Source organism: Leptosomus discolor, chromosome 2 (assembly GCF_034619465.1).
Source record: "Leptosomus discolor isolate bLepDis1 chromosome 2, bLepDis1.hap2, whole genome shotgun sequence".
NCBI classification, from domain to species: domain Eukaryota; kingdom Metazoa; phylum Chordata; class Aves; order Leptosomiformes; family Leptosomidae; genus Leptosomus; species Leptosomus discolor.
The window spans coordinates 2,197,503-2,222,721 of record NC_141392.1 but is presented as its reverse complement, the minus strand read 5'-3'; the positions used below and the strand labels follow the sequence as shown (position 1 = coordinate 2,222,721).

Here is a 25,219-nt window from a genome sequence, read left to right as displayed (position 1 = left end):
GCCCGGCTAATCGAGCGCCAAAAGAAACCGCGCGTGCGCTCTAGGAGGCAGAGGTGGGGGACACACACACACACACACACACACACACACGATTGCGGCGCGCGTCCTCAGCAGCCGTGCGCGCGGGCGGGGTCCTCCGCTATCCCGTCGGCCCCTGCGGTCCCCGCCCCTTCCGGCAAGGCGCCGTGCCGCCTTCCGGCGCCGGCCATCATGGCGGCGGCTCGGAGGGGGTTGCTGGCGGTACCGAGGTGCTGCAGCTCCCGCCGCGGGCTTACCGGCTGCCCGCCGGCGGGGCAGGTCCGCGCCGCCTTCCTCCGCTTCTTCCAGGAGCGCCACGGCCACCGCCGCCTGCCCTCGGCCCCGGTGCGGCCCCGCGGCGACCCGCGCCTCCTCTTCGTCAACGCGGGCATGAACCAGGTGCGCCCCCCCCCCCCCCCCCCCCCCTCCACCGGCCTGCGCCCGAGCCCAGGGCTCTGGCTCTCCTCCCCCGCGGGTCCGTCCGTGTCCCCCACGGGCTTCCCGGGGCCTCCGCCCCCGCGGGTCCCCCCCCACGGGCTTCCCGGGGCCTCCGCCCCCGCGGGTCCCCCCCCACGGGCTTCCCGGGGCCTCCGCCCCCGCGGGTCCCCCCCCACGGCCTTCCCGGGGCCTCCGCCCCCGCGGGTCCCCCCCCACGGGCTTCCCGGGGCCTCCGCCCCCGCGGGTCCCCCCCCACGGGCTTCCCGGGGCCTCCGCCCCCGCGGGTCCCCCCCCCACCGGCTTCCCGGGGGCTCCGCGTCTTTAGGGGAGCGCGGCCCGTGTCAGGGCGACCCCTCTTGTTGGCGGAGGGTCGCGATCCCCACAAACTCATCTGCACGGTCGCAGAGAAGCCGGCACTTCTGTATCGCGGCGGGGGATGGCTCCTCCTGACGGGCTTCAGGGTTACATCAAAAACTCAGCAGTTTTATATTCTTTTTCTGCAAAGTCATGACCTTTAACAGATTTTAACACAAGCATGCGTGTTATGCCCGCTGTTAATGTTGACATTTACAGTGATCGGTCCACCCTATCATATAACTTCATTAATATTCCTATACTAATATAACCATTGGTTATTTTACTGATCAAGACCTCTGATCTACAAGTGAGGGTGGGGAGGATGTGAGAGTCTTCACAGCAACATTCCTTTGTGTCTACGGTTCCATCCCATGAGAGAACGAGCGGAGACTGTACCATTTCACCCCCCGTACCTGCCTCCCTGCCTCCCCGCCCTGTGCTCTGCACCATTTCACCCCCCGCAGCAGCTCTGGCTTTGGCCATCTCCGTAAGGCAGCAGCTGCTGGCTCTGAGCATCAGGGAGGGTTTGGGTCGTTCTTGCCATCATGTGAATTAATTGCATCAGGAAGTAAATACAAAACGTTAGTTGTTCATTAAAACAATTAAGTTGTTCCTTCAAGAGCAATTAATTATCAATGAAAAGTAATTAGCTATTCCAAGTCCAAACCTGATTGTAACGCTCTCGCCCTCTGCCGGGGGATGACCGCGCCGCCGCCCTCCCGCTCCCCTCTCGTAGCGCCGTGCCGGCGTTTCGGGAGGCCCAGCCCCCAGCGCAGGGCGGCATCCAGCAGCCGCCGTTCTTTCTCGGTCTCGATTTCCAGTTCAAGCCCGTTTTCCTGGGCACGGTGCACCCCCGGAGCGAGCTGGCCCAGCACCGGCGAGTGGTGAACAGCCAGAAGTGCGTGCGGGCGGGGGGGAAGCACAACGATTTGGAAGACGTGGGCCGAGACACCTACCATCACACCTTCTTCGAGATGCTGGGGAACTGGTCCTTTGGGGACTACTTCAAGGTGAGGGGAACTGGCCCTTTGGGGACTACTTCAAGGTGAGGGGAACTGGCCCTTTGGGGACTACTTCAAGGTGAGGGGAACTGGCCCTTTGGGGACTACTTTAAGGTGAGGGGAGCTGGTCCTTTGGGGACTCCTTCAAGGTGAGGAGGTAGGAGCGAGCTCTGTGCAGGGGGAAGCGCGGCCTTTCTTTCAGAGCTGTGCTGTAGGGCCGTAGGGCTGCCTGCAGGAGGCCTTTGGGGAAGCTCCAGGTCGCTTTTTGGGAGCTCTGTGGCCTGGGGCAGAGCCGGTGTGCTGAATCCCGCAGCGTGCCCTGCAGGCTCAAAGCACTCAGCCTTTCAGAGCTGTGAGCAGCAGGTACCAATCAGTTCTCTGCAGGAATGCCAGTGGTGACCATTTAATTTGGTGAAAAAGGGTTTCCCAGTTCATCTGCTGCTTGTTCCTAAAAAGTTGGAGAAGGGAAGGATGAAGGATGCTAGTTTTTTTGCTAGGGAATACAGTTTTTCCTTGGAATGAAAATAATCCATCTAACTTTGCTGGTAAGCCCGTGGGTGTAGGCCATACAGCGATCCTGAGGGTCTCACAGCACTTTGGGAATGTCCCTTTTCCACAGGCATTGGAGAAAGGAAGGATAAAGGATGCTAGATTTTTTACTAGGGAATACAGTTTTTCCTTGGGAAGAAAAATAATCCATCTAACTGCTGGTAAGCCCGTGGGTGTAGGCCATGCAGCGATCCTGAAGGTCTCCCAGCGCTTCAGGAATGTCCCTTTTCCCCAGGCAGCAGTGAGCTGTCCCGCTCACCTGACCCTCATCCTGCTCTTTGCAACACACCTTAAAATTGGGAAGGGGAGCGAGCAGCTGCAGGGAACTCCTTTGGCGTTTGACTCCCATTCCAAAGAGCCTTCCTGCACCTTCCTGATTGACTGTGCTTTGTTTCTGGTCCCTCCCTCAGGAGGAGGCGTGTGGCATGGCCTGGGAGCTCTTGACAGAGGTCTATGAGATCCCCAGAGATCGCCTCTACGTCACTTATTTTGGGGGAGACTCCTCGTTGGGGCTGAGCGTCGATGAGGAGTGCAGGGACGTGTGGCTCCGCCTGGGGTAAGTGTGGTGGGGGAGAGGGGCTGAGCCGCGGGTGCCGACACATTTCAATCTCTGTAGGCTCCCATTTGCTCTTTAGTCGATGGGAATCCGGTGTAGGGGCCAAAATTGGGTGTTTTAAACTCGTTTCGTTTGTGCTTTGGGCTGTTTGAAGTCATCTGGGCTCCGAGTGCTCTGGGACGCTTGACCTTTGAGCTGTTTCTCAGGTATTATCAGTCGGGGAGGGGGGCTGTGTACCTAAGGCTGGTTGGTCTGGATGCAGTGTGTGAAGGATCTCTGATCCTTTGCTTCCTCTCCCTCCCGAGCTGTGGAGAGTAATCCCTCCTCTGAAAGCTGGAACCAGCCGCTTCGGTGTGGGGCTGAAGCCGTGGCAGAGAGCAGCGCTGCCTTTGGGAGCTTTCTTCGGGCTGGCTGTGGGCTTGGAGCCCAGGGCAGTCAGGCTCTGTGGCACTGTTGGTGATCAGCCTGTGGTGAGGTCAGAGCTCGGTTGGAATGCCCTCCAGGGAGGAAAGCAGCTCTACAAACCCCGTGGGGAGCGCGTCTCCGGCAGCGGGAGCCAGGCTGTGTGTTTGACAGCCCCTCTGGGCAGTGAGGAGGATCCTGTCTGGTGTTTGTCCCTGCTAAGGAGGGTAATTCTGTGTGACCAGAAGCAAAGGAATCCTGATGTGTTTGGTTATTGGGTCTGTAGGAGCCAGGAAGGATCCCTCCCTTCCACCCTCCTCTGTGATCTAGGCGACTGTGTGCTTTCTGTGGGCGCCCCAGCGCTGCCACCCCTGTTGTTTGCCTTTCCAGGGTGCCTGCCAGTCACCTGCTGCCTTTCCCCTCGAAGGACAACTTCTGGGAGATGGGGGACACGGGTCCCTGCGGTCCCTGCACGGAGATCCACTACGACCACGTGGGCGGTGGCAGAAATGCTGCGGCCCTGGTGAACCAGGGCAGCCCCGACGTGGTGGAGATCTGGAACCTGGTCTTCATGCAGTATAGCAGGTACCAGGCCTCTGGTGGGAACTCCGGAGCCTTTCCACCTGGCCTGGCGCCAAAATCATAGCTGGGCCTTCTCACACATCTCCCTGCTTTCCAGGAGGTGGCAGTACAAGAGGGAAGCTGGAGAGATGTGCCCAGTGTGGCTCTGGGTCCCCTTTGCTTTAGTTCTCCTGTCCTCCTTCGACCTCTGCTGCCTGTTCTTCCTCACTGCTGCCTTCCAGAGGCCTCTTGAGGTCTGCAGCAGCCCGGAGAAACTTGCAGAAGGAAGAGAAGTCCTTGGGCCCCCCTGTTCAGGGAGGGCCTTTTTCCCTGTGTTAGTCTGTCCTGACTTATCTGGTGGTGTCAGCTCCTGGCTGCCTGACACCACCAAGGCAGGCTGCTCTTCGTCTTGTCCCTGAGCTTCCTCTTGTTGGGTCGCCTGCCCTTTCCATCCCCTGGCACTCTCCCAGTCTCTTCGACTCCCCTGCACCTTTTCTTTGCCCCTGAACTGACCCTTGGTCCTTTTTTGCCTTTTGTTTTTCCTGGCTGGCTGGCAGAGAGGCGGAGGGGCATCTGCTTCCCTTGCCGCAGCACCACGTGGATACGGGAATGGGCCTGGAGAGGCTGGTGGCGGTTCTGCAGGCCAAACGCTCCAACTACGACACGGATCTCTTCGCTCCCATCCTGGAGGCCATTCGCAAGGTGACAGCGCTTCTGCTCGGAGTCACAGCTAAGCAAAAGCTCCTGGGAGGCAGACTGCTCGCCTGGTGCCATAGTACAGCCTTCCCCACTGTCACTGGGCAGTGTTTTGAGGCAGGAGGGATGGCCAGCCCGGTCCAGAGCAGCGCTCTAGGGAAACTGGGGAGAATTCCAGGTTGGAAATCCGCTGGGATATCGGCACTGCTGATGCATTTTTCCTCCAAAGCTTCTTAAATGCCTCAGTGCCAGGGCACTGGCTGCCCTGCCTTAGGTGTGGACGTCTTGGGCTGTAATGTTCTGGAAAGGTTTAATGAGTGAGGCTTAGATGCAAAAGGCTCAGAGGTGGTTGAGAAGCGTGATGTGAATGGGTAGCTGGCTGCCTCTTGCGTGGAAGCTCTTCCTTCTTGTCACGGGCTGAGGCTGGGCTGGCCACTAACACATGACAGACGCTCTCTGTTAACCCCTTTCCCCTCCCAAAAGGGAAAAGGAGAGAGAACAAGGGAGAGAGACTTTATGGTTTGGAAAAGAAAACTAAAACAGCTTTAATGAAACAATAACAATAAAAGAAAAGATAATAAGAGTAAGGAAATAATGAAATCTATACAATATGTACAAATAGATACAAACCCAATACTGAATCCAGTTCTCCCCACCCTGATGACGACACGTCCCCCCCACGCTGCAGGGCTGGCACTGGGGCAGTCCCAGGCTGGACTGGGCAGCAGACAGGGATGGGATGCAGGAGCTGGGCTCAGGCCCTGGATTCAGGGACGCACGGGTCGGGATGGACGACAGAAGGACAGACAGAGCCCTCCTCAGGTGTCGGCCATTGAAGAAGAGAGATGGACCCTGGTGACCCCTCAGCTTTGCACTGACCGTGCTGTCCGTGGGGTGGAACACTCGGTGGGTCAGGTTTGGGTCACCTGGCCGGTTCGCTCCTCCCTGCAGGGGTGGCCTTTTTCGTGCTGGTGACCCTTTTCACCCCAACACGGGGTACAAGATTCAGCAGTGACCTTGGTCTCTACAAGAACAAGGATAAGCCAGGGCCTCTCTGCATCCCATTCCTTGGTATTAACCATAAACACCAGGGCTTGGCACTGCTGGAGCAGTCACTGTCTGGAAAAACACGCTGCTGTTTCAGACAGTGCCGTTAGTTAGAGGAGACTTGACTGAAAAGTTAAAGCACTAAACCAGAATTAGTTCTGGTTTAGCCCAAACCAGGACACTTCTGCAGCCATTAATTTCGGGTGCTCCATCTCCTTCCTCTCTCCTGTAGGGCTGCGGGGGGCCCGGGTACCGAGGGCTCGTTGGGGACGCCGACGTTGGGCGCGTCGACACGGCCTATCGCGTGGTGGCCGACCACGTGCGCGCCTTGTGCGTCTGCATCGCGGATGGCATCTACCCAGGCGCCTCGGGAGCGGAGTAAGGACCCGAAACGGCGTGGGGTGGCGGGAGTTCGGTCTGGAAAGGAGTCTGGCCAGCTGGGGAAGAGGTTCTGGTGTGGGCCCCGAGGCAGGACGTGCGCGAGGTTTGGGGAGGCGGGAAGACATTCGAATCGGCAGGCTTGGCCTTGGGTGGGTGGGGAGCAGCTGGCTCCGTGTCCGTAGGTGAGGGCAGAGGGGCTGGGTGGGGGGTTGTGCTGGAGGTGGGAGCCAGGCAGGGGTGCTCACCCGGCTGCCTGGCAAATCCCGCCCCCTTTCCAGGCTGGTGCTGCGTCGGATCCTGCGCAGGGCTGTCCGCTTCTGCTCTGAAGTCCTTCACGCTCCCCCTGGGCTCCTGGCCTCCCTGGTGCCTGCTGTAGTGGAAGTGCTGGTGAGGAAAAAGTGCTGCCTTGGGGGGGTTGAGAGTATCACACGGGTCCTGTTCAGCCCCGCGTCCTTTCCCTGTATGCTGGAGACAATCTGGGATGCAAAGGAGCTGGTGCTATGCATCACAGCCGTAAGAACCCATAAAAATCTCCTGTCTCCTGATGATCTGGGATGGGAGGGAGGGAGCCCAGTGTGACCAGCAGTACCGTCAGCACAAGTGTGTGCAAGTGCACATTGCTCTTTCCCAAGGGCACTGGCTTCCAAGCTGTCCTGGCTGGTTAAAGCCACCTGAAATTGGTCCCTGTGAGTACCGACAGCATCCTGGAAGACAATGCTTCCTTCCTGTTCTCAACGGGTGTGTTTGCCAAGAGAGGCAGGTCACAGGGAGCTGGCCAGGAGATGGCAGCTCTAAGGCCGTGGGTGATTCTTCCCCTGGGCTGCTGTCCCCAGAGCTGCGTGCTGGGGCTGCCTTCGAGCTCCCCTGCCCGAGAAACCTGTGTGGTGCTTGTGGCGTGCCGCCAGACCCCCTGAGGAGGCCGCGGAGGATGTTGTCCCTAACTGAGGCTCGCTCCACAGGGAGATGCCTACCCAGAGCTGACGAAGAACGCGGGCCAGGTGAGCGATGTGGGATCCCCCGGAGAGAAACCCTGGCTCCCACTGTCTTTGTGAGGCTGCTCTTGGGGGAAGAAGCCAGCCCTTGCTTGGGACGGAGCTGGAGGAGTTTGCCCGGCCTCCTCCATGACCGTGCTCATAGGGGTGGGCTGGGATGTGCTGGGAACACGTCCGTACCCTGGGCACGAGGAGTTTCAGTGGCAGGTTTCCTCGTGAGAGCTCCACTAGATCCTCACCAAGGACTGCTTGTCCTGATACGAGGCAGCTGTTGGCCTAAAAAAAGCTAGGGTAGCTCTTTTGTTGAGTGCGAGTACAGCCTGTCCTAGCCTGGGTACGCCTGGGTACCCTTTGTCCAAAGTGGATTGGTGGTTTAAGGCTAATTTTGGCTTGCTCCTGCTAACCACAACGCTGACAGTCAATTTCTCTGGCTGTTAATTGGGTCACAGACGTGAAATTCGTCTGTCAGGGAGCGTTTGTCAGCCTTCCCCCGGGTGGATGGTCGGTATTTCCTCGGCAGGACCGGTGGTGGGAGGCACAGTGACTTTGGCACCGTTCAGGAATGCCTCAGGGCCACGTTGTGATGGAGACCTGCAGAACAATAAAGGCTGGTTCAAGCAAACCCGTGTTGGCCACCTGCTCCATTTGCTCTGAAGGGGCTGTCGCAGGGCTGAGGTGAGCTGGAGAACTCCCGGAGGCGGTGGTGCGGCTAACCCTGGTTCTGCTCCTCGGGCAGGTCGTGGACATCATCAATGACAACGAGGCGGCTTTTGTGTCCTCCCTCGAGCGCGGGAGGCGCGTCATCGAGCGGACGGTGCAGCAGATGGAGCCCTCCACCCATTTCCCAGGTGAGCCTCCCTCCTCTCACAAGCGGCACTTAAATTCAATCCAGCTCCTCGCCAGCCTTGCAGCCAAAACTGTGGTGAGGTCTGCCTCCCCCACAAGCTTTCAGGGACCTTCTAGCTCTGGGCTGAGAGGCACGTTGCTCCTTTCTCCAGCTTGCACTTGCTTTCTAGTACTTTGTTCGCACAACAAACTAGGCACCGAGAAAGTTAGAAGGGTTCCCTTGTTGCTTTATTGACTGGTTAACTGGGTCTTTACAAGACACAGCTGAAAGGGGGAGCTCAGGACCCTTCAGTCTGGCTAGAAGTGCTGCACCGAATTTTAGCAGGGATGGGGCTGTGGGGCACCATCGATACTGAGTCCCACACAAGAACAGCTCCATGGCTTCTCCTCCCTTCCTCCTGACCAGTGCAGTTGCACACAACGTGGGTGACTCCAGTTAGCAAGGCACACGCTGGATTGGGCCCATCCAAGCAAATCTTGAGGTGCCTTTGCTTTCTGTGTTCACACAGAGTTAGTGTGTCCTTTTTTTTTTTTGTCCTCCAGCTGAAGTAGCCTGGTCTCTCTATGGGAATTTGGGATTCCCTCTGGATCTGATTGACCTGATGCTTGAAGAAAAGGGAATCAGTTTGGATTCAGCTGCTTTTAATGAACTTGTTCTGGAGGATGCAAAGGTAAGAGGGGAGACTCACCTTGTCAGAATGATTCAGAGCCTTCCCTCTCTCCTGCGAGCGCGGAGGCAGAATGCCTTTCACTGCTGAAGCTCTTTGGATGCGCCACAGGGCCACGTCCCTGAAGGGGAAGCGGGTCTGAAACAGCAGTGGGGACACATTGCCTTGGCTTGTGGGGGTGGGACCGGGAAGTATTGGCTGGTGATTCTCTTCAAACCAGTAGAAAGGGTTTAGGATGCTGCCTGTTGCGGGAGTGAAGGTTATCATAGAATTACGTAGGTTAGGAGTCGGTCATGTGGGCCAGCTCCTCACACGGAGCAGAGCCTGCTTAGGCAGCCCAAACAGCAGGTGATTTGTGGAGGGTTTATAAAACCTCCCTGGTGTCTGTAGTGCTGGAAGACCTGCACTGCCCACCCAGTGGGTTGTAGGCCTCGCTGTCCTGGGCTTTAATGGCCTGGAAGTTTCCGAGAGGGCTGTGTTAGCTGTTGCTTATGGCCTGCCTCAAGGCTGGCACAGGGTGGTGGTGAGGTCTTGTGGGGTTTGAAGGGATGTGGTCGGTTTAGGGGCAGCCTCCATCAGCCTGGATCTAAACCAACGTTTTCCAGGGAAGTGGAAGTTGTTCCTAGCCCCGTAGCTCCGGTTATCGGTGGGAGCAGTCCGGGGTGTCTCTGATCCGACTGTGCCTTTGCTCCCCCGCAGCGGAAGGCTGGCGGCCCGCAGGCAGGAGAGCCGGAGCACGCCACCGCCTGCCTGGACGTGCACTCGCTGGCTCGGCTGCGGGGCAGCGCCGTGGCCCCTACCGATGACTCCCCGAAGTACTCGTACGCGCTGGGGCGGCACGGGCGGTACGGTGAGCGAGCGGGTGTTGGGAAACCGGGGAGGTCGGTCCGGTCTGGGGCGGCCGGCACCGAGTGTGCGACAGGCGCGAGTCGGGAGATAAAATAGGGATCGTTTATTTACAGGTTCTGTTGGATTGCCGGGGCTGAATTAAAAGGTACAGGTGTACCACGAGGTTTTTCACTAATAGAACAACAGCAGCACACACCATACGCGCACACACACACCCCAACAACAATGACAACTTGCCCGCTGTAGGCCCGGCTGCCTGGCAAACAGACAAGCCTGTATGACAGGGATACAGAGGGACAAGAGACAGTGAAGTCATGACAAACAAGAATCAAGGAAACACTCAGGGAAGCACAGAAATGCACCTGAGGAGAAAATGGGAAATACACCCGGGGAGGACAAGTCTGTCTCTCAGCGTTGGCTGAGGTCAGTCATCTGACCCACACGGCGTCCCGAGTGGGGGGGGATGGAGAAGGAGCGAACTCGTCAGTCCGTCCGGTTGTTGATGTGGTTCCGAGTTGATCCTGTCCCGATTTTTGGGCCGAAATTGGGGTGATATTTATACTTGAATTTTTACACGACGTCGCCAGGGTGTAGGTGCGGGTGGGGATGACTACAGACGATCTTATCGTTACATTAATGCCACAGAGTCCGTTAATTTACACCTGCAGCGGGGGAGGTAGTGGCTCCTTTTGTTCAGGGCAAAGAGAATGGGGGACTGGGACCGCGAGGCCTGACACCAGATCTCGATCCAGTGACGGTTGCCCCCTGCCCAGTGCTTGCCACTTCCCCCAGTGCTGAATTTCACGCTTCCAGGCGTGCAGTGTACGCGACTCAGACTTGGGGATTAACTTTGCCCTCTCTCTACACCGGGTCCCTGCTGGAAGACCCCACCAGGCTGCTTTTACTGCCCGGCGTGGACGTTGTGGTTCAAACCTGCCCACCTTGCTGGTGCGCCGTGTCCCTGCCCCTCCCTGTACCTCCTCCTCAAGTTGGTGGTTTTCTTAGCGCTGGTGGCGTGTCCCCAGGAGGGCTGGGGGCTGGTGCCACGGCTGGGAGCTGTGGGTTGGTGTTCCCGGCCGGGAGTGAAGCAGTGATTTCCGCTCGAGAGGCGTCTGGGCCAGGGGAGTGCTGGGGAGGATGAAGAAGAATGAGGCCGAGGGCTGAGGGGTGCCGTGCTCTTGCTGTTTCTCCGAGCGGCACGAGGTGCCAGCGCAGGCTTTTTGTCGCTCAGGGCGGCCGAGGTTGCTGGTGCCCTGGGGAAAGCGTAAAGTGAAACCACAGCGAGTAAGAGGTGCCGTGGCTGTCAGAAACGATTAGAGCTGTGTCCAGCGAGCTCCCTCTTACCCAGCGTGCTGGTGGCAGCCCACCCTGAGCACTAAGGCGGGGGGGGGGGGGGGGGCAATTCAAGCTATATGTACTCCAGCGGGAGCACAGTGGGGGCAAGAAGTGCAGCGGTGACGTTGGCTGAAGTCTCCGAGCTAGAGCTGTCCCACCTTCTCAGTCTCTGAATCATGGAATGATTCAGGTTGGAGGGGATCTCTGGATGTCCAATCTCTTGTTCAAAGGAACACCAGCTTCAGAGTCGGAATGAGGTTGCTCAGAGCTTTGTTCACTTAAGTTTTCAGTCTCTTTAAGGACAGAGACTCTCTGTTATTAGTTCTTTGTCACTCTGTGTGAAAAAATATTTTCTTTATAGACAACTAGAATTTCCTCTAGTCTCACAAATGCTAAGTAGTGGTGAATAACCGCTTTCTCTGGCGTGCTGGCTATGCTGGTGTCCACACAGCCCAGCAGCCAGTCAGCCTTCCTTGCTGCAAGGGCCACCCTGCTGACTTGTGTTCAGCCTGCTCCTGAGGATCCCAAGGTTTCTGTCGGTCCGTTTCTGTAGAGATGCCTCTGGAAAGCAGCCCTGCTCTCCAGTGTATCAACCAGTCCCCACCAGTTCATTGCCATACGCGAACCGGGTGGGCCTACATCCCGTCTTGTCCTGGATTGTCACTAATGAGGAGGTGAAATGGCGCCAGCCCTAATATCAGCCACCAAGGAGCTCTGCTAGGAACTGGCTATCAGTTGGGCAGTGAATGCTCTGTGTGCACACCCAGCCAGGTGTGCACCCACCTTATGGTCCACCTGTCCAGTCCACGTCACCCGAATTTGGCTTCAAGGACCCTACAGGAGAGCACGTTAGTAGCTCGCTGCGTCAAGGAAGGTGACATCCCTTTGGCCACCAAGTCTGTCCTCTCTTCGCAGAAGGCAGGCAGGTTTGCCACGCTCGCAGCGTAGCAGGGTGCAGATGTGTCTGCGCCACGTCTTGTTCTGCTGGGCTCCCGTGGAGCCAGGCGGGGCGTCCCTGCCCGCTCACCTGCCACTCAGCAGGTCTGTCACTAGGTGAGCAAGGGGGGACTTCGTCCCAGATAACAGATCCTTTGTCCTTTCTGCCCGTAGCTGTTCCTCTCCAAAGGAAAGTGCCCACTTTCGGTATGAGACTGGGTGCTGGCAGGCTTGGCGTAGGGAAGCAACTCCTCCCTTCCTGCTGCAGTCTGGCAGGGTGTACGCCCTAATTGCTGCCCTCTTCTTCCCCTTGACAGAGTTCAGCCCGTGCCAGGCCACCGTCCTCATGCTGTACAGAGATCAGTCCCTCCAGAAGGAGGCTGGGGCAGGGCAACGCTGCGGTGTCATCTTGGACAGGACTAACTTCTATGCAGAGCAGGGTGGGCAAGCCTCGGATCGAGGCTACATGACACGGTTAGGACAGCAGGTAAGACCCTTTGCTGCGTGAGCCCGAGGCCAGGCAGAATTCCCCAAGGGATGGGCTGGTTTACTGTGTTAGTTCGCAAGCCGTTGGCTCTTGCCAGTTCCCTTGGCTTTGTGTCGGGGTTGGTGGGGTGAGGGAGGAGCAGCAGTAACATCACCGAGGCAGACTGGCTGCTCTGGGGGGGGGGGGGTCTCTCTCAGCCCTTTGCAGTTTCAGCTCGCTGGGGAAGCCCTCTTGGCTCTCCCTTCGGTGTGCTGCCCTCTTGCCAGCTGGGGTTGCGCTGCGGAGAGAAGGCAATCGGTGATCACAGAGTCCACGAGCTCAGTAACTTGTCTCTGGCCAGTCCTGGACGATTGCAAGCAGCGTCCAACCCGAGACGCCGTGCCAAAACCCTTATCCCTCCCAAAACCATCCAGGAGGACCTCTGCTTCTGCAGCATGTTCCTCCAGCCTTAGGCAGAGCTTTGGCCCTCTCCTGGGAAGCGACACAGGGTGCAGCTTTCCTCTCCTACCTGGGTTCCAGCTCTCAAGAATCCCCCCTGGGTATCGACGCCGCCTTTTTAGCCTTGCAGAGTGTGACTGTGCCTTGCTCAGCGCTTCTCCCAAAGCTGAAGAGGGGATCAAGTGTCTGTTGCCAGCCCAGGGAGGCAGAAATGGCACCTTGGATGCCCGAGACAGGTGCCTTGGCAGCTGCTCTCCATTTTCTCATGGACAAGCATCCTTGTTAGGAAAATTCGGGTGGTGTTGCTGCCCCTCCACTGCAAGCTGGCGGCCTCAACACGTTGTGCAGCAAGTGGCTGGGTGCGGGGAAGGTCTGAGGCACTCTGGCTGCATTCACAGCAAGCTTTTCCCACCCCATCCCTGTCTTTTAGGGATCAGTGAGGGTTGTGTTTCCCAGTCGGATCGAGCAGGCACCTAGCACAGGTGTTTGGATTTTCCCTGTGTCCTGACTCAGCTCTTTGTCTCTTTGCTCAGGACATACTCTTCCCCGTAGAGTCAGCTCGTCTCTGTGGTGGTTACGTGATCCATGAGGTCACTGCTGTGGAAACCCTGCGTGCTGGTGACCGAGTGCAGCTCTTTGTGGATGAGGTGATAACTCGCTGCTCTTAACCTCTTCCCAGCCTTGTTTTGAGAGTCTTGTGAAGCCCTGAGTAACCTGGGTACAGCAGAGCCTTGTCCCTTGTGATCCTGAGACTGCTCTTCATCATCATGGGCAGTGGGAAGGAGACCTCACAAGCGGCTCTGTAATCTTCTGTGAGCCATTGGGCTGTACAGAGGTATCCAGCCTGCCCTTCGCTGTTTAACAGAGGGGATCCCATGGGAAAAGGAGGTAGATCTACCCTGTGGCGTAAATTAATCGGAGAGCAGTACTACCCGTTGGTTTTCCCCTATTTTTTCCCGTCCCCTCCTGTGCAGCCTTTCCCTTAATCTCTCCGTGCCACCCCCTGCTGCCCTGAGCTGCGGAGAACCAGCACTCCCTGCCACCTTCTCTGTGCTTCCAGGCCCAGCGGCTGGCCTGCATGAGGAACCACACCGCTGCCCACCTCCTGAACTTCGCCGTCCGCCGCGTCCTGGGGGACGGCACGGAGCAGCGAGGGTCCCACGTGACGGCAGAGCGGCTGCGCTTCGACTTTGACACAAAGGTGACTCTGGACTTGCGGTTCCTTGCGCTCAGCAGCACCAACCTCTCCGTGCTGGCCTTCTCTCCGGCCAGTTTTTCTCCTCTCACCGTAGTCGCTCCTTTAGAGACAGGTCACGTTTTAGCTGAGCAACGAAACTTGTCCCTCTGGGTGTGACTTATCCTGCACTTCAGTTTTTTGTCTACAAAACCCAGCTGCTGCCTAAAACTGTTTTGTCTGCCTGTCTGTTGCCTGGGAGTTTTTGCATCTCTTCTTTCTCCACCATATGTAAGATATCACTGAAGGAAAACCAAGTTGACACATTAAGCTCAGAAAACAGACTACAGGAAAAAAAAAAATGAAGTGCAGGATAATGGCTCTGCTTTGCACTGACCTGCTCTGAGCAGGCCTTGCTGAGGGGGTGAATGGCCATCAGAAGGGGAAGGATTCAGCAAGGCCAGTGGTCATGGGACTGGCCTGGGTGGTGTAAAATGGTCTTTGAGAGATTCGCCAGCTTGGCTGTGGCACGTCTCGGGTGTCTGTGCTGGTCATCCAGGGGTTGGGAACTGGAAGCTGTTGGCTTCGGCTGGGCACTGGGCCCGATGACCCGTCAGTCATTGCAGCATCTCTCTTGAACAAGAGTGTGGTTGATGCTTTTGGATCAAAAATCCTTATTCAGGGAGGGTCGTGAGGCTCGCGGTTCCCTTTCACAAGTGGGGGAGGTGACACGGGGGGAGAGTGGTGTCGCCTGGGGGCTCTGCCCCAGTTCTTCCTCCTTTGCTCTGTGCCTCTCAGGTGGCTCATTTACCTCCTCAGGGCCCCGTGACTGTGGAGCAGCTGCAGCAAGTGGAGCAGGTGGCCCAGGATGTGATCAGACGAAACGAGGTGGTGCACACGGCCGAGGTCCCCCTCGCGCTGGCGAGGAGAGTTCAGGGGCTCCGTGCGGCGGATGGGGTACGTCAGGATGGCAGCACGCGTCTTCACGAGCCTGCTCCTTCACCAGGGTTCTTCTGGGTCGCCAGAGGTGTTGACACAACTGGTTTCTGGAAGGGAATTGACTCCCGAAACTCAGGAAGGAAAATAGGACTCGGGAAGGGAAATAGGATCTTGGGACACTGTGGTGTAAAACAGGGAGGCTGGTGATACAGAGGCTTTCTGCTCGTTTCTTTGGCCCAAAAGCTCGTAGTGTCACCCGGTTGTTTTCTTTCTCCCCACGGTGGCTGGTTGTGGGGGAGAAGTGGTGCTGCTCCAGACTCTGGGGCCGCTCTAGAATAGGGAAAAAAATGAGGCAGACGCCTGAAACCATGTAGTTAGTCTGGCATTGCCCCCGAAGGGCCACGTGGTTAGCTGCTGATGCCTATCTCCTCTGTCAGGGGTATCCAGATCCAGTGAGGATAGTGTCCCTGGGGGTCCCTGTGGAGAGTGTGCTGACCAGCGACTCTGAGGCTGCCATGCAGACCTCTGTGGAGCTCTGCTGTGGGACGTAAGTGACATTTACTTGCAGTTAGACGCTGTGTTTGCGGGCAGCGGTGGCTGAGGTAGAGGTGTTCTTGCAAGCTCCACTCCCTGCGCCTGTGCAACTGACTTTCCTCACCAGAAAGATCTTGTGAGGAGAGGGTGGGGCACTTGTGACGCTTTGGAAGTCCTGGGGTGAGAAAACTTTAGTGACATTCAAAGCGTTTTTCCTTACTTCGTAGTCTAAAACCAACCTGGAAGCCGCAGGGCACCAGCAGGGTGTGGGAAAGGGGTGTGTGTCCGGTCACACCAGAGTTACACTGCTTTGGCTTGGGGTTTGCAGGAGGGCTGGGGACCCAGCAGGAGGCTCTGAGATGGTTACAAGATCTTGAGATGGCTCTGATTATTTTAATTAATTATCTTTGCCCTCTTCTGCTTTTAGCAGTAATCGGAGTAGGAGAAGAGTTAATCAATCTTAGGACATTGCTGACACAAAAAAAACAGGAGCAAATTGGCCTTTTGAGTAGATACAGCTGAAAATGAGCAAGTTTCTAGTCATGAGATCATTCTGGTGGGAGTAGCAGGACAAGAAGCTGCATGGGAGTGGAGATGATCAATTCTGGTGAAGCTGAAGTGATTACTCGTGGTAGCAGAAGCAGAGACACTGCAGTTGTTGTTGTATCCCGTGTTGAACAGCCGGGAAGGAAAGGGGAGGTTATCGGTGCCCTGTGACTGGAGTCTGCTGGCCAGGCTGTGACCTGGCCTGACAGGAGAGTGGTGGAGTTGGAGGAAAAAACTACTTTCTACAAGGTTCAACAGCAGCTGAATAGAAAACTCCCAGTTTGTCCCACTGCTGAAGGAGAGGAAAGCAAGAACTTGGCTGTTAGGCCCCATTTGACAGCAGCCTGCTGGGCAGGTAGCCCAGAGGTTCCCCTGGAGTAGCCTCAACGCTGCTGTCTCTTGCCTGGCAGGGTGCCATCGGGATTTTAGGGATGGGAAAGGATTGAAGCTATGGGGATTGGGGAGGGGCTGCTGGGCTTGAGACTTGTCTAAAAGGCAAGCAGGCTTCCCGCTGCCTGTTCCCAGAGAGCAGCTTGTTCTCTGTCCTCTTCTCTGCTGCCTTTGCAGGCACCTCCTGCAGACAGGAGCTGTGGAAGATCTGACCATCGTCAGTGAGCGTCAGCTCGTTAAAGGGGTCAGCCGTGTCATTGCAGTGACAGGGGGACAAGCCAAACAGGTAAGAAAAGGGGGAACTGAGATTTCTGCTGGGTCCAGGCAATGCCAGAAGGACCCAACTTTGTAGGTTCCTGCTTAGACAAGCAGCTTCCCTCTGCTTTGGCTGCAGCCTCCCTGCTATGCCTGATCTGGCCCCCTCCTCCTCCACCCCTGGACCCGGGTCTGTACCCTACTATTCACCTCCGCTCCTCCCATCCCAGTCTCCTGTCTGCTTGACCTTCATTCCTCCCCTCAGATCCCCTTTTCCAAGATCAGAACTTGGCACAAACTGTCAGGAAGCCTTTAGACTATAAATTTCAGTCCCCAGGTCGGTATTTAAAAGTGTGATCCTTTGTGCTTTGCTGTCACCTCCTGCCTGTCACAGCTGGATTTGCACTTTATGGTTACAGGGCTCTGGCCTCATTCTTGCAGCCCTTTTTTGCTGCTTTTCTTTAGTCTTTTTTTTTTTCTTCCTGCTAAACTGTGGTTCTGGTCTGGGTGGGTCTGAATAAAAAGCAACCTATCATTGTGTCCGTGAGATTGCTCTGTCCTTGGAATATCTGGAAGCATCAGGGGCACTGCAGCCTTGCCTGCTTCCTTTAAGGCTGCAGTCGGAGCAAAGTGACTCACTGTCATTGAAAGTGGGAAGACTAAAGGCAAAGCCCACCCCTGCAAATCTGTTGCTTTGAGGCTGGCTGCCCCCTGTGCACCCAGCCAGGCTTTTCGTGGTGCAGAGGGGTGAGAAGCTGCAGGGCACGTCTGCGCGCTTGGCCACAAGCGCCGACCCGGAGAGCCCCCGAGAGGAGCTGGGCGCCTGTGTTCACCCCACAAGGGAAGACTGCAGGCACGAGGGGATGGCTTGGAACAAGGGATGGGTGACCCTAGCTGGGCAGAGCAGTCCTCGCTGCCCACAGCTTTTCTTACATGCTCTCTGCTGCCCTGCTCTGAAGTCTAGCAGGACCATTACGGGCACCAAGATGTGGCAGAGAGGAAAATGCTCCAAACCGTAACAATTTTCACTGGTGAAAACCAGCTTGTATTAGCTTTTTTTTTGTCAACAGTAGCATTGGTGTTGGGGAAAGGAGCAAATGCACGAAGAGCAGCTGAGCTGGACCTCGGGAAGCGTGCACGAACAGCTGCCGAGTTTTCTGTAGTGTTAGTGGTTCTGTTGTTTCACCAGCCGTTCGTTTCAAGATTCCATCTGCTCGTGAAAAGAGAGCACCGAGAAGTAACCGGGGCTCCCGAGTTTTTCTCGCTGAAATCCTGATGATTTGGTGTGAGATACTGATGAAACACAAACGCACAACAGTTTGCTCCCCTGGGCGTGGCCATCCCGAAAGCAATGTCCCGGCGCCTCCTGGGGACAGTCGTTCTTAAAGCCTCTGGCCCGTAGGTGTCTTCCCGCTGGATCCTGAGCAGTACTTGAGTGGTTACGGCCTTACCGCCACCTCCCCGCTTTCCCCATCCCCGTTCGTTCTTTCTGTCGCTGCGTTTGAAGCGTTCTCTCCCTCCTCCTCCTCCTCCCCAGGCCCGGGAAGTAGGCCAGTGCTTGGCTGTGGAGGTGGACTCTGTCTCCCTACGCATGAAGCAGAGGAGCACCTCTCTTCCCGAGATGCAGAACCTCTCCAAAGAAGTGGGCCAGCTGACCAAAGTAAGGAATCACACTCCTGCGCAGGCAGATCCCAGCGTGGGCTACTCTGTGCTTCAGGCCCATGACTTCTTCCCGACCGGGCTGACGTCTCACCGTGGTCAGGAGGAAGGGCGTGGTGCTACCTGGCGGTGCCACTTTTGGTCACAAAGGTTTTCGGCCAGTGTCTAGGTGCCCCTGGTGCAGGCGGCCTCCCTGCTGGAGGGGAATGTGAGAGGAGACAGCGGTGGGGAGGGCGGAGCAGCGAAAAAGGGTTCCCAGGCCTTTCCCCAGATGCCCAGCTGAAAAGAGGACGCTACGTGCCGCAGTGACTGGCCGCCCTGATCACACAGGAGGGTCTGGGACCGGGCCAGGCTGCTTTTAATTTTTATATGAAAACAGTGAAATGATTATGAGTCTATCCAGCCTAGGTCTGCTAGTCCAGCAGCCCCGCTGTTTACACTTTCTACTGCTGCTTATAAAGTATTAAATGAGGGAAATGGATGCAGATTCTGCTCCTCAGGTTTAGTACAAATCTCTGTCTCTAGCTCTTGCATTCGTTATTGCCTTTGACCTGTGCCTCAGAGCTATCTGAACACCTTGGAAGTGCTGTGTCCTAGAACAGCCTTTCTTGTGTATAAGTTTAAACCACATAATTATTTTCTTTATAGTTTGCAAATAGTTTTGCAGCCTGGCCTCCCAGAGAGCTGGCAGTTTTATTTCCAGGTAGTGTCCTGACACAGCAAATTGTCTCGCAGGTGGTGGCTAGCACTGCGATGCCCCAGTGGCAAAGGAAAGAACTGCAGGCCATCCTCAAAGCACTCCAGCGCACAGCCAACACAGCCGTCAAGAAACTGGAGCTGCAGCAGGTAACTGGGGCGGGAACACACTTCCAGCCTGCTAAATGTGGCACGTACCAGTGGACCTAGTGTCGGTGTCACACTTCACAGCCACTCGGTCCCTAGGGCCCCGTTAGGGGGGGCAGAATAAAGCAGGTAAAATCACACGTGATGCAACACAAGCCCCGTGTTGGGTTGGTTTCACTGGTGTTAACCACAGCCACCGTTTAAAAAGCAGGGGATGACTGACTGGGGTTTTGGCACCTGCAGAATCCCTGTGTGTCTCTGCCTGTGAGGATGGAGAGCTCCCTATCGGCACTTTTGGCAAACACCAGCGAGGGGATCGGTATCACTTTGCTGTTGATACGTGGAGAAGATGAGGTGGCCCTGAAAACGGACTTTACAAGGTCACACAGCGAGACAGCGGCAGGCCAGAGCCTTTCTCCCGGCCGTGTGGATATTGCTCTGGCTTCCCACTGCCTCTGTGTCTTGCTGGTTTACATGATTACGTTAAAATCCCTTTGGAAATGCTTGTTCATGACTTAATGCTCTCAGCAAGAGCTTTTCCTGAAGCAGGAGCCTCTTGCCACAGGAGCCTGCCCGAGATGTGGGGCAATGTGTAGGTCCAGGAGAGAGGCTGGGGACCAAATAGCTTAACTCTCCGTTCCCCTTTCGAAAGGGCTTCATCTCTGCTTGCTCTTGAGGAAGGAGGGAGGTACAGACCTTCGTGTGGAGATTTCAGCCCGCTGGTCTTCCTTCTGCTGACAGACATCCCCCGCTCTGTCCCACAGAGCAGCACTTCCATCCCCGACGTACTGGCACACACGTACTCCCGCCCAGCCCACCCTGCAGCCCCTCCAGTGCTGTGTGTTTCTTCCTCCAGGCTGAAGAGAAGGCACAAGGCCTGCTAGCAAAGCATTGCAACCAACCTCTCATCATTGACACCGTCCCAGCTGACTCCCTCTCTGTGAGTAACCCACGGGCCTTGTTGGCCCAGCCGTACCTCAGGTGCTCCCCACGGTACGAGGGAGCTGCTGGGCATTGTTTTCTGCCACATCCCTGTTCCCTTTGCTCCCTGCCTCCCCCCAGATCCTCATGAAGGTGGTGAACCAGCTGTGTGACAAGTCTCCTGGCACGTCGGTGCTGCTGCTCAGCCCTCAGCCTTCTGGGGAGGTGCTCTGCGCCTGTCAGGTGTCCAAGGTAAGCAGAACCCTGGTGGGCACGGGGAACCTGCCTGCAGAGAGGGGCTGGACCCACTGCTCAGCAGGTCCCCCTGGGATTCTGCCCGGTGTTGGTGGTGAAATCATGCAGGGCTAGGACCTAAGATGACCAAACTGGGACCAGATAAGCTTTCAGTCACTGCTGGGCACAAACACCCCTGGATCCTCCAGGCCGTGGTTGCCCGTGGGCAGGACACGACCTTGACGTGTAAGCTCGGCCTTTGCAGTGACTGCCTCGGGTGGTGAGGGCCCAGGCTGGGTGAGGAGGGGATGTTGGTGCCTTTCTTTACCCAGAGAGCTCCGGAGTCCAAACTCCTTTGGTCCGTGTCTCTTCCCCAGCGTTGCCTCCCCGTGTTCTCCGCCGCCGACTGGGCCGTGGCCGTCTGCAGGCGGATGGAGGGGAAGGCAGGAGGCTCTGCCGTCGTGGCCAAGGGCAGTGGACACGCCAGGGGCCTGCAGGGAGCCCTGACGGCCGCGCTGGAGTTCGCTCGGAGCAAACTCTGACACCCCTGGGGTGCTGGGGGGTGGGCAGGACAGCTTGGTGTGACGCAGTTCTGCTCTGCTGGTCTGAAAGGTTGAGCAGCTCCCACGCTGCTGCTCCTGCTCCCGCTGACAGAACGATGCTGCCCGCTCTCTGCACGGACGGAGCCTCGCAGAGCACCAGTCGCAGCAGCAGATCCTGCTCCCGGCACGGAGCGGTTCTTGCCGCCAGAGCGGCACCGAGAGGCTCCGGGAGAGGGTGGGAAGGTGGCACGATGTGAGCCAAAAGCCATTAAACGGTAGAGAGCGTTCGATCCTCCGGTGTTTCTCGTTGGCTGCATTTGGGTCTTTGTCCTCCTCTGTTCTGGCAGAGGGGTTCGTCCTGCCTGTGCAGCCCCTCCCGTCAGCACGCGCTCTTGGGAGCAGCCCCATCCTGCTGCAGAACTCGGGACACCCCTCTGACTACAAATGCGACTTTAGTTTGGAAAAGGGGAGGGAAGTCCCCCCCCTCACCCGTGGGCTCCGCTTTTTCAGCCTCTGCTTGGGCCGTGCAAGGAGTAGGGCTAAGGCCAGGCCTCGGTGCTGAAGGACAGAGGGAACAAAACCATCTGAGCCTCCGCCTCTTTGATTTCAAGGAATGTTCTTACCCTTTTTTTTTTTTTTCCTCCTGCCACTCCTTTGTAACTCCTTCCTTCTCACGCTGTCTCCTGGCTTCTGACTTAGCGGCACCTACCTAAAAACCCCCCCCGTGGAGCTGGTGTGTTGTGTGAAGGGGGGACCGTTGCTGTGCTGCAGCGTGGAGTCCCCTGCAGCGGGACGCTGAGCCTTGAGGCGAGCAGGTCTGCCTCCTAAACTGGTCGCTTTTCACGAGTGCCAGCAGTCGCGGCAAACTCGGCTCGTGGAACATTTCAGCCTTCAGTGTTAGAGGGATGTCTTAGCCCAAGTGCTGTTATTTTAGATGCTGTATTGACCTAAATAAAGAGAGATCACAAACGGCAGCCGCTGCAAAGGTGTGACAGGATAGTGAGACCCTAGGAGCAGCACCAGCAGCCTGACAGGGCCCAGTTTTCCCCAGCAGGTAGGGCCGCCTGGCGCTGTGGAGGAGGCAGTAGCTGCCAGCTTTTGGGGAGAGGGGGAGGAGGGGTGGAAGCCCCGTGATGCTGAGGGAGGGGGAGCAGGAAATGGGTGGCACAGAGCTAAGGGTTGGTGAAGAGGATGGAGCAGGGAACGGCTCCTAATGAGAGACTTCCTCAGCTTTTGGTGGGTGTCTGCATGAGGGGGAAGAGCTGCTGCGAGCAGAGCCTCCTCTCCCTTCAGTGAAGAGCTCGCCTGGGGGGAAGAAGGGAGGTGGACTTGCAGGTATCACGGGAGGACAAGGGCTTTTCTCCCCTGTCTCAGCAGCTGTCCAGCCCAGAAGCTCGTGTGTGGTCCCTAAGGCCCCTCAGCTTTGCCAAGTGCCGGGAAGGTGGGTTTGTGCGTGGCGAAGCGCCCGGTACCAGTGGGAGGACTCGGAGGCAGAAGGAATGGGGAGCCTTTAGGGAGCTGGTGGTGCTCCCCACCGTCCTCCTCTGCTCCCCCAAAGCACTGACAGCTGCAGCAGGACTGCAGACCGTACTCGTTCAGTAAATGCTGCTTCCAGCCCGAGAGCTTCAAGCAGGGCTTCTTGCCAAGGGGGCTAGGAGCCAAGGACCCTGGGCATCTCTCTGCCCCTGCTGCCAAGAATTCAGCCATCAGAGGGGTGCACGAGCCCTTTCCTTTCCATCACCCGCCCGGTGGGGCAGGTCGCTGCTCACCCCAGACCCTGCCTGCCTTCCTGCCCGCTGCAGCAGAGCAGCTCAGAGCTTGCCCGAATTTCTTTCCATTTCTGGAAGCTGGTAACATCTACACGAGGAACCTGAGCACGGGGGAGAGCTGCGACATCCAGCCCGGCGCTTCGGGGACCTCGTGGTGAGGCTGGTGGGGTGCTGGAGAGGGTGTGTGGGTTCCCAGGGGGGTGGTTTGTGCCGTTAGAGCCTGGTGTTGCACAGCTCCTGGGCCACAGCAGTACCAGCTGTGGGGAGGGGAAGGGGTGCTCTGTCTTGGGGGGGAAAGCGCTTTCCCGGGGCGCTCTTGTGTTACTGCATCCAGAGCTGCTACAGGAGATGATGTCTCCTTCCGTGGTGGAGAGTAGGTGCGGAGAGGAGGAGAGGAATGCTGGGCTGAGCTGCTCCTGCACGCTGCTCCAAAAGCAGAGCCTGAGCTTGCCAGCAGCAGCCTTGTCAAATGAATCCCCTTCATCCTGATTGTTGGCTTAAAACCCCTGGAATCCCTGTAAACTTTTGCCCAGCCCCTTCAGGGGCAGGGACCTGGCTGCTGACCTTCGAGGTAACGCCTTTAGCGGTGGGGAAGTTGAGTCCCCCCTCCCTGCCCCTTGTTACTCCCCTGGAGGGCCCAAGGGCTGCTGCTGCAGAGGCAACCGGAGCGCTGGCTTTGGGGGCCGTCGGAGGGAGGCCCGTCTGGGCTGTGGGAGCTGCTGGGCCTGATGGCTCGGCGCCCCAGCTCTGCTCTTCGCCTCCCCTGCCCCGTGGGAAAAGTGGCTCCCTGCTCTTGGGGTCACAGACCCAGCCCTACAGTGAGAAATAAGCCCCCAAGCAGGGGCACGAGGGGAGGGCTTAACCATCCTGCAGCCCGTTGCAGGCCATTTGGGCAACCGAAAGGTGCTGGATACGTGACAGCAGTTAGAGCTTGGCCAAGCGGTGGTGGGAGGTGGACAGCAGGAGAGGCCCAGGGCGGCCTTAGGCTGCATCCACAGCAGCCAGCAAGGGTTGTAGGGCTCCTGAAGCAGAGGAGGGGTGTCTGGCCATCTTCATGTGGCGTCTGTGGGTGGTCTCCGGGGAGAAGCCAAGGGTTCTGACTTTCTCTGCAGCCAGGGTTTCCAGAAGGTGGCCCAGAGCGGCAGGAGGCAGTTGAGGATCAAGCCCCACCGCTCCTCGAGCAGCTCTGGGGGCAGCAGCCACACACCTCTGAGCAGGGAGCGCCCCACCGCCGGCACAGCCCACCCCAGCTTCTCCCTGCCCCTGGCTTACCTGCGGGCTCCGCCGAAAGAGCTCTGCCACAGCCACGCGCCGGGTGGGATCAGGCCCATCCCACAGCGCCTCCACGCCAGTTTGGCGTCCGCGGTCCTCAGCTCCTGCACCTCCAGCTGGAACTGCAGCCCCTTCTCTGCAGCTGCAGCAGCCCCTGCACCCAGGGGTGCTGCATCTCCTGCGCCGCCTGCCTATACGTGTGAAAACCCACCCGGTCAGCGAGCAGGGCTCAGCCTGCTGCCGCGGTGCTGGCTCCATCTGCCTCAGCCACAGCAGTGCTGGGGGCACCTTCCAGCTTGGAGCCCATTTTCTTTCTCCTCCTTTGCTGCCTTTGGCCTTTCTCAGTGTGAAATTCAGTTTTTCCTCTTTCTGAGCCTGCAAAGATTTAAATGGGTCATCAATGAGGTCACGGCATAACCAAGTCCTGATCTTACTAGATCTCAGAAGCTCAGTAGCGCTAAACCTGCTCTGTAATTGCAGGAGAAAAATGGTCTTATCCTACCAGAGAGGAGTTTTGAAGGAGAAAAATGGTCTTATCCTACCAGAGAGGAGTTTTGAAGGAGAAAAATGATCTTACCCTACCAGAGAGGAGTTTTGAAGGAGAAAAATGATCTTACCCTACCAGAGAGGAGTTTTGAAGGAGAAAAATGATCTTACCCTACCAGAGAGGAGTTTTGTGGAGGCATCTGTGGTGCTCGTATCACCCCACGCTGGTAAAGTGGGTTGCTGCCGTAGGAATGCTGCGTTCTGATGCCCATCACTGATCCTAGGAGAGAGCATCTCCTGCTGTTCTCCTGGCAAACCCCCAGCGCACAGACTTCCATCCCCTGCCCCGAAAGGACAACGCATTCACGTCCCGTGCTGCGGCCGCGGCAGCTGCCCCATTTCTGCGGGGGGATGCCCTGCATTTCCGTGGCAGGTCGAGCTGGGAAGGCTGGGGGGAATGAAACGGGAGTTTGAAACGTAGTCCTCCGGCCAGAATGGCAGTCTGCGTTCCCTTGCAGTCATGGGGGTGGGAGCGGGACCCCGGGCACACATTGGCCGCTCCGGCCGCACGCAGAAGGGCCGGCGGGAAGCGGGAAACTAATTAAAGAGCCGATGGGGTTTTTGCTGTGAACAGGTGCTGTCGGGTTGGCAACACCTCCCGAAGTCCAGATGGACCCCGAGGTCCCTTAAGGGCACGTGCAACGCAAGGCCTTGCCAGCCCCAATCCCAAAAAAAACTTCCCGACTTTGGCGAAAGGGGAGAGCGTGGAGCGGACGCTGGTGTCTTCTCAGCCGCTTTGCTCCAGGAGCTTTGCTCCCAGTAGCCTGGCCTGCAGAGCGAGAGGCTGGCACTGGGATCCTGCGGGATGCCCAGCTCTCCCCGGGCACCCCGAGCCCTGGGGGGCAGGCTGCACCCCAGCTCCCGCGGGACTCCACGAAGATGCTGGGATTGCAGCGGTGGTGTCGGAGCTGAGCCACCCAGAGGGTGCTGAGCGCTGCAGGCTCGGAAGCCGTGGGGCTTGGTCCCTCCTGGCTGGAGCTGAGCATCGCCCGGAGACGCTGGAATTCACGCGGCGTGTCCGAGCCGAGCTCGGCGGGG

The 25,219-nt window shown here is 57.6% G+C and overlaps 1 protein-coding gene across 1 annotated transcript; it reads left to right on the top strand.

Annotated features, from left to right (window-relative positions):
- Positions 1–210: 210 nt before the first annotated feature.
- On the top strand, positions 211–20,884 carry AARS2 (alanyl-tRNA synthetase 2, mitochondrial). Its single transcript, XM_086461826.1, has 22 exons — positions 211–417; positions 1,635–1,823; positions 2,774–2,919; positions 3,712–3,906; positions 4,440–4,584; positions 5,858–6,003; positions 6,285–6,393; positions 6,966–7,004; positions 7,735–7,846; positions 8,388–8,515; positions 9,212–9,362; positions 11,950–12,119; positions 13,091–13,204; positions 13,618–13,758; positions 14,551–14,688; positions 15,108–15,217; positions 16,318–16,426; positions 17,933–18,055; positions 18,790–18,900; positions 19,754–19,837; positions 19,960–20,070; positions 20,430–20,884. Exons 1-22 carry the CDS (start codon positions 211–213, stop codon positions 20,592–20,594), a joined length of 2,943 nt encoding a protein of 980 aa, XP_086317952.1. The 3' UTR covers positions 20,595–20,884.
- Positions 20,885–25,219: the final 4,335 nt, after the last annotated feature.